Below are 8651 nucleotides of genomic sequence, written 5' to 3' on the forward strand. Positions count from 1 at the left end.
ACACCTGACCAGAGGTTGTTAGGGTAATACCAAGATGCTCAACATTTTTTTAGTGTCCTTACAACAGACTTTGCACTTGCTGACAACAACAGCATGTTGTAAGTCTTTGTATCACTGTGCTCAAGTTTATTTTTTTAAGCTAAACTAAAAATAGTAGAGAAATTTCCCCAGAAGATGTTTACTTCCCATAAGGATTTATTGGAACAGTGCTACCCTGATCATTTCTTAGATAAGAAGAAAATAAAAGGAGAAGCGGGCACAGTATTGTAATATCAACAAATAAATAGTTTATGTAACAGACGTTCTACAAAAAAAGGCTATGAACTTAAGCATCAACAAAAATTGAGGTATCTGAAGTAATAAATATGTAAATCTGTTTAAAAAAAAACAATATTTTCCATTGTCACTGATTTGCTGAAAAAACATTTTGCAAAATGGTTAACACTGTTTTCCTTCTAAGTCAGTTTAGAGAGAGCAGTATTTCAAATATGTTTTCCTGTTGTGAAAATACATAGGTTTACTTTCTTGTCTTCAATATCAGATATTCTTCAATATAGTTAATGAAAATATCAAATTCTCCCATAGCTTTGTAGATGCCTTTTTCTTGTAGCTGAGGAATAAAAGGAAAGGAAATTATTTCTTTAAGAATATAAGAAGATCCTGCTGGGTTAGACTTACTGAGCAATCCTGAAGGGGGGGGGCAGAGCTTCTCAGGAGCCGGCGTGACCCCAGCTCTGGTGTAGGTGCCACTTACACCGCGGTGTGCTGGGGAGACACACGGTAGTGTGAGGCTCAGGAACCAGGGCTGCCTCACCGGCAGCAATTTTCTGGTGCAAAGCATTGCACCGGTGCCAAAGGGGGCATTCTCAGGGGCTCAGGAATGCAACCCTTTTGCGGGCACGGAGTTACACCTGCAAAACCCCTGGCGTAGCCCTATAAAACTCTATGGGTGAGTTTCACAGGGCTTGGGGAAAAATTGCTTTCCCCCTCCATGCCATTGCAAGCCACTCAGGAGGTGGCGCGGCTGCACCATCCCCGAGCACCTTGTAAGTATCCCCCTTCAGGATTGGGCTGCCCTAGCTTATCTAGTCAGATGTGCTGTTTTCCATAGTGGCCAACCAGATGCCTTGTACAGAGGACAAAACCTTCCTTAGGATTCAGAGATTTACTGACTCTGAAGATGGAAGTTCCATTTAGTCATCATGACTCAAAGCCATTAATGGAGGTATCCTCCAAAAAACAAGAAGAACTTCCTTTTGCCTGGCCTGAATCTATTTCCCAATTGCATCATTTGGCATCCCTAAGTTCTAGTACAATGGGACAGTGAAAGAAATTTTCTCAATGCCATGCATAATTCTATAGCAAATATGCTCCAAGCTTTTGACTGTTTTTCTCCACCATTTCTATTTGCATATCTTTGTTGAAGTGCGGTGACCAGATCTGTACATAATATTCCAAATTCAGTTGCACCACAGATCTCTACACAGACATTACAATACTGGTTGCTTTATTGTCAGTTGAGTCTTCCTGACCTCCTCAGGCAGACCATTCCACAAGGTGAAGGCCACGTTTTGTCCATTTGCAGGTTGGTACCTGCAGAAGTCCCTCTCGAGCAAAGCTGATGTGGTGGAGCACAGATATGAGGGTCCAAAGCCATGAAGGGCTTTGTGTGTGATAGGCAAGACTTGAAATTGAGCCTGGTAACTGGTGGATAGCCGATGGAGTGACTGCAGAATGGGAGTCATATGCCTGCTCCATCTAGCTCCTGATAATAGCTTAGCTGTGGCATTCTGCACCAACTGGAGTTTCCAAATTGATTTTGAGCAGAGACCAGTGTACAGTTTCTTGCAGTAGTCTACATATCACTGTGGCATGGATCCAGGTGGCAAGACCAGCCATATCAAGATAAGGGGCCATCTTTCGGGCTAGGCTAAATTGGTAGAAAACTTTTTTGCAGTTGCATTAACTTGTTTCTCCAGCAAGAATGTAGGGCCTAGCCTTCCTTCCCCAATTATTCTTCCACTCTAATTAACAGAAAGGGCTGATGGCTGGACCTTTTGGGGGCTCTCCCCTTCCCACTGCAGTATTTTCCCATTTGACTTTCAGATGTGGGAAATGTAATAAACTCTTATGAAAATGCTGATTTGTATCTTTTGGATTGTCACCATGCAGAAGTAACACTGCACTTCTCGACTACTGGTCTGAAACCTCTGTACAGATGGAACACTGATTGCCTGTGTGGTGTGAAGTGCTTCACAGTGGCCTGGAAGTACATTTTTCTTGGTGACCCCTCTTAAATGCCCATTTTAAGCTATAACTATTTAAAATTATGCAAGTGACAGAAATCCTCGGAAGGGCCCAGTGCAAGGGAGGCTTTGCATGCTCTTTTGGTAGTAACAGGAAGGATATGTGAGTTGGTTCTACATCAAGTCCCATCTTCACACTTTGCCCGCAAAGCATGGAAAGAGGAAACATGTCACCCACTCTTTCAGTGTTGGCACTTCCACATAATATGCAAAACTCTGAAAGACAGTAGCAATTTCTTTTTGAGATTGATAGGATCATGAGAAACGTTTGGTGATGTGATGGAGGAGCTTACCTTTTCATAAGTTTCTTTGATGTTTTTTATCGTTTTGCTCTTCTTTTCACATATTAAGTACCTATGCTGCAAAGAGGAAGCACAAAGATACAGTGGCTTTATTCTGGTTAATTGTCAGTGTTCTGCAATCACTAATATACCATTGTCCCCATTCAGCAAGAAAGATCCACATTTAGAAGCATCTTCCATGCATGCAAGTGAGGAAAATATTCTGCATTTTGCTACTCCGACTGGACACATCTTTTGATGCCAATGCCAATGCGGATGAGCATCAAAATCCACTAGGTTTGCCCAACTAGATCAAAGCTCATATACATGAATGCTCCAGGGATCCGTGTTTTCCTGTTTCAATTTACGCACAAAGAATTGTTTCTTTAGTGTCAATAAACGGTTTTTTGTACATTCCAATCTCTCAATTACATCTTGTTGTTCCTGGGCAGAGAGATCTCCAAATGAGAGTAAAAAGGAGTCTTCAGTTAAGTTCTCCAGATTTTCTCTGGCTTGGGATGCCTGAGAAGGCAATTCTTCCACCTCAGCATCTGTTTGAATATTTTGTTGGGAGGGTGAGACCAGATTAACAGTCGCAGTAGTAAAGGGAGACTGCGTTGAAGGTAATGTGGGTAGAGGATAAGACAGAGGGATATTAGTTTCCATCTCCTTAGGGGACCCTTCTAAGTGGAGGTTCAAGGGTAAAGTTGTTAAAGTAGTCTGCTGAGCAGTAGCATGTTCGGCTTCCAAAATTTCAGTAGCCAGAGATTTATTATGCGATGGGACACATCTTTTGATGCCAATGCCAATGCGGATGAGCATCAAAATCCACTAGGTTTGCCCAACTAGATCAAAGCTCATATACATGAATGCTCCAGGGATCCGTGTTTTCCTGTTTCAATTTACGCACAAAGAATTGTTTCTTGAGAGTACTATAAGTAAACTGTGATCTTCTGCTACTTCACCCACTTCTCCAATTCCATGGTTCCCCCTTTTTTGTTTCCTCTTTTTATACAATGAATTCCTTTCCTATGGTATCAAATGCCTTCTGCCTATCAGTGTGGGTGGAGGAACAGAAAATAATAGAAAATAACAGGCTTAAAATACTATTTCATGTATTTGAATGACCTTAGGATATCAAAGCTGCCTTGCTGACCTTGAGGAAGTGGTTCAGTTCATTATTATCAGTTCAAACCATTTTTGTAAGTAAGTAATATGCTTATGGAGAGCCATAGTGGTTAAGAGCGACTGACTCTAATCTGGAGAACCGAGTTCGATTCCCCACTCCTCCACATGAAGCCTACTGGGTGACTTTGGGCCAGTCACAGTTCTCTCAGCCCATGCAGAGGCAGGCAATGGCAAACCACCTCCAAACATCTCTTGCCTTGAAAACCCTACGGGGTTGCCATAAGTAATCTGTGACTTGATACTCCTCCTTTCCCTTTGTGAGCTGCTTTACTTTCAGTTTATAGTTTGCCAATCTGAATTGACAAAGTATGGTTTGCTTTGCCCTCCAATCTGAAATGGAAAACCCACTTCAAACATTTGGATCTGTTTCTAGTGTGGAAGGCAAGAGACTACCAAGGAACACCCTGCAGAGGAAGGCAATGGCAAACCACCTCACTTGCCTTGAAAGCCCCTGGCTGGGGTTGCCATAAGTTGGCTGTGACTTGATGGCACTTTACACACATACAACTGAGGAAAGGAGAAGTACCATTAACTGATAGAAGAAAGAAGAAAGAAGAATGAAACCAAGAAAGCATGTGTCTACCAAAACCCAGAGGCAGTACAAAAGAAGCAGTGATCAAAAGTATCAAAAACTAAAGATAAATGAAGTTAAAAAGAACCTGACCACATGATTTCATGATCAAGAGATTACTGAGTGGATTCAGTGGAGTGACAAGAATGAAAAGGAGGTTGAAGGAGGCCTGAGTTGGCAAAAAAGAAAACTGAAACACTGACGTTTGAAGTAAACATTAAGAAAGAAATTGGATGGAAAGTGCATCAAGGAAACATTTCTTCAACGTAGGAGTGGCAGTAGCAGACTTAAATAACACAGCTGTACTGAAGAAGGAATGGAGAGTTTCAGATATAGGATCTTGCTTCCTTCCTTCCATGTTCTGACTATATTGCAATTTTCTTTGAGTTCAGCATGAGAACACAAAACCAGAAAGGATACTCTTGTTATTGCCCAAAGAGATTCTTTTGCTACTGTTCCACAGTAAATGTACTTCTGCAAAGCTCCATCCCTGGCAGAGGTCCAGTTTCTAGCCAGTAACATGATAATATCTCATTGCCCTAGAGGAGACCTCAGAAAGACATATTTCCAGCTGCTTTGCTGAGCACAGAGGGTTTACTCTGTGGCCTTGTTTGCTTGTTCTTGAGTCATTCTGTGACCAGATGACACAATGAAAACACCACAGCAAACAAATGTTGGTATCTGGGGCTGAAACTCTTGTCAACTGGAATTCAGCATTCAGCAGAGAATTATTAGGTAAGGGTTTTACGTGAACTTGATTAAGGGAGCTCTACTTTAAAGGGTGATTATGTAAACTGTGGTAGGTACTGTGATCAAATAGTGCCTTTTTCTAGCTAAACATTCGGCTCTTCATCTCAGCATATTTGTCTCCAACTTACTCTTCTGTCTTTCTACTTATAGTGAGTATGCCTATCAGATCACCTTTATACAATCTTATACCTGAAGCAAGAATGCTATTGTGCCCGTTAAACTATGCCCTGGGCTGGGAGTATTCTGCATTTCTTTGTAGAAAATGTTAGTAGTGGCAAAGTTCAGGGCACACAGGTATCACAGATTAATTTTAAAACATATTTTTCTAAATGTTGTAAAGATTAGTTTGAAAGTGTTTAGAGAATGCCCTGTGAAATTTCAGAAGCTAGTTGGCTTTCTAGTACCCACAAATTTTAATGTCTTGCAATAACTTGGCTTCATTTAAGTGAAGGTATCCCTGTCTATCGTTGCACTGTCAAAATCTTAAGAGTCTCTGCAGTCATCCCGACACTAGGACATGAGATACTATTGTATCTTTGATTTACAAATGGAAAACGGAAAGCCTTGAATGGGCTACATTCAAAGGCACAGAAAGGGAAAATGGTGTTGAACTAGTGCCTTCTGTGAAATCCTGGATAGTACTCACACCATCTTTCCCTATCTGTTCCAAGCAGAATCTGGATTTTCAAGGGCTGACCTTTTGCTGAACAGCAATCTTGTTCAGGAACCCTACTATTTGTTTTAAGGAATTTAGCTCTCTTGGACACCATATTTTACTATGATAGGGCAATTGTGCATTTAGTTTTCATTCACTTAACAAATACAGGATGTTGTAATACTGCAGAGTATTTAACAAGTCATCCAGGCAAGTGGGTCAGTACGCAGGTAGCTGAGGAGAGGAAATGCAAGTACTTACACAGCGCTTGAGTGTCTGTCTCAGATGCAGAAGCATATTGCCTACACAGTCCACGTGCTGCTTGATGCTTTTGCTGGTGTTGCTTGCTTTTAAGAAAACATCATCCAGGTAAAACTGGATCATTTCTGCCACTGACTGGCAGCCCAAGTACTCCTAAAGACAAAAGTTGTAATGGTCAGAGGCCATGAAGGTGAACTTTTCTTGGGTGTTCCATGTTATTCCATATGATATTAGGCTTGCGAGGTCCCCCCAGGCCACTGGTGGGGGATGGGGGTAGACTGGCCAGATCCAGGCTGAGAAATTCATGGAGATTTGGGGATGGAGCCTGGGAAGGGATAGGGATCTCAATTGGGTACAATGCCATAGAGTCTACTCTCCAGAGCATCCATTTTCTCCAGGGGAACTGATCCCTGTAGCCTGGAGATGAGCTGTAATTCCAGAAGATTCCGAGATCCCACCTAGAGGCTGGCATCCCTATATGATATATATATATATATATATATATGAATATTCTGTAGCCATAGATAGAACTTTCTGATGTCTGTACTGTTTAATAAATCAGAAAGCATTATCATACTTACTGGGAGTATGAGGTGTGTGTGTGTGTGTGGGCGGAGTTTGCTTGAAATGCCACAGCCTGACAATGTTGGAAGCTATATCTGGCTGTCTTCCTCCAACTGTCCAGTAGACAGCATGAAATACCCCCAACCTCATGAAACTCCAGTGCTTTAGAAAGAGAATGACTCCTAGATAAAGCTTTGTTCATTACACAAAAGCATCAAGCATTCTGCTTTTCTAAATTATGCTTCTAATAATCTGTTATGCAGTAATACTGGCTTTTGGGCAGAATGCAAAGGAAGGTGAGACTAGCTATGAATTGGACACCAGTGAGAATTCTATTTAGGTCCAGGGTGTTCATTGTAAATTTTCAGAGACTCTCCTATAACAGTGGCCAGGGAGGGTGGGATATAAATTTAATAAATAATAAAATAATAATGAAAATGCCATTAAGAACAATGCCTTCTCGTTCTTTTGACCCCCCTGAAAACATTCACCTACATTGGCAGACCCATACAAGAAAGAAAAACCCTCCTATCTGATGTGTATAAATCATAGAATCATAGAGATGGAAGGGACCACCAGGGTCATTTAGTCCAACCCCCTGCACAATGCAGGAAATTCACAACTACCGCCCCCTGCCCCATTATAAATAATGATGCCAGAGCTCAGTTTTGCCTGGATAGACTATTCTGCCAACCCAGCGGCCAATAGGGTCTTATGCTTAACATAACATTACCTTGAACTCTTGCAATAAGTCTTCATTTAACAGCATGATGTCTAGCTCATCATCTCTGGATTGCTGCAAAAACAGTCAGACAGTTTTATTCATCCAGGCAAGCTTAAGTACTTGTAAAGAGTAAAAGTAAAGAGTGCAAGTGGATATTGTGTGATGTCTTTGACTGCTAGCACTTGAATTTGAACATTGAGTCCCATTGATCAGGAGAAATGAGGGATATAAATATTTTAAACAAATTTAAATAAAACTTATCTGAAGGAACTGTGTCATTGCATCCTCCTGCTAACAGCAAATGTTCAAAATTCTGTGAATGTCCACAATCTCAGACAAATTTTAAACATGTTGAAAAACTTAAGAAGCACACCAGAGAATGCTAACAGTCACAGTGAGAAAACAGATATTTATTTGCAGGCATTGATGACTATTTGCCTTTGCACGTGACTGAACTTTCTCCAAATTTATTGTAACATAAATACATATTATTTTAATTTTCTCTGAAATGTTTTATTGTCTAATAAATTTTCGCTCCAACTATAAACGTAGAGAAAAAACACAATAGACTTCTCTTTTGCTATTAATTGTAAGTGGGAGGAAAGCACAATTTCACCTTAGTGCTTAAAACTAAATTTCCCCATCTCCCATTTCTTTCACTGTGGTTTATGCAGGAAATCTGTGTCCCCAAAGACCCCTATTAGTAAGTATAAGCAAATAATGTGGCCATCTGCCCTTCTGAACTCTGCACAATATCTTTTGTTATACTGGTCAAAGACGGCAATAAATTTTATGATATGATATGAACTCTTCACAAAGATCAGAGTCTGTCTTTTCTTATTTTATGCTTCCCAAACCTTGGATGCAAATGATGCAGCTAGAAAAAGGGATCATCATACTCACAAAATAATCTTTAATCCCGTTGAATGTAACCCTCAGCTCTCTGAGTTTTAGAGGCAGGACGTCCACAAAGTGCTTACAGTTGCCTCCACTGAGCTGGCAATGTGCCTTGTTGAGCACCAGGGACAGCAGAACGAATGCTACTAGAGATTTCATGTCTTCACAGTGTTCCCTTGTGGCCCAGATGTGAATGCCATCACCTTGATGGTCCCTAATTTATACAGTTTCCTCCCCCTTCACTTCCTCAGGATAATGGGTTAAAATAAACCATTAAAACCCCAAATGTCACTGGGGCTTTCCTTGAATGAATAGGATTTTTTAAATGAACGGAGTCCCCTAAAAATGGTTTAGATTTTCTTTCTCTTTTTTCATAATTTTCTTCAATATGGAAAAGTTGGGTTTATGCTAGGAGCAAAGAAAGCACAAAAATTTGCTTTGACATTGTAGTAGT

At 40.8% G+C, this 8651-nt stretch overlaps 1 protein-coding gene across 1 annotated transcript; it reads right to left on the reverse strand.

The window, feature by feature from the left end:
- Positions 1 to 517: 517 nt before the first annotated feature.
- IL10 (interleukin 10) lies at positions 518 to 8356 on the reverse strand. The gene is made up of 5 exons (XM_056844833.1): positions 8204 to 8356; positions 7310 to 7372; positions 6013 to 6165; positions 2600 to 2665; positions 518 to 610 (listed from the first exon to the last, which is right to left on the reverse strand). The coding sequence occupies exons 1-5, from the start codon at positions 8354 to 8356 to the stop codon at positions 518 to 520; spliced, it is 528 nt and encodes a 175-aa protein (XP_056700811.1).
- Positions 8357 to 8651: the final 295 nt, after the last annotated feature.

This window comes from Euleptes europaea, chromosome 2, assembly GCF_029931775.1.
Source record: "Euleptes europaea isolate rEulEur1 chromosome 2, rEulEur1.hap1, whole genome shotgun sequence".
Taxonomy (NCBI): domain Eukaryota; kingdom Metazoa; phylum Chordata; class Lepidosauria; order Squamata; family Sphaerodactylidae; genus Euleptes; species Euleptes europaea.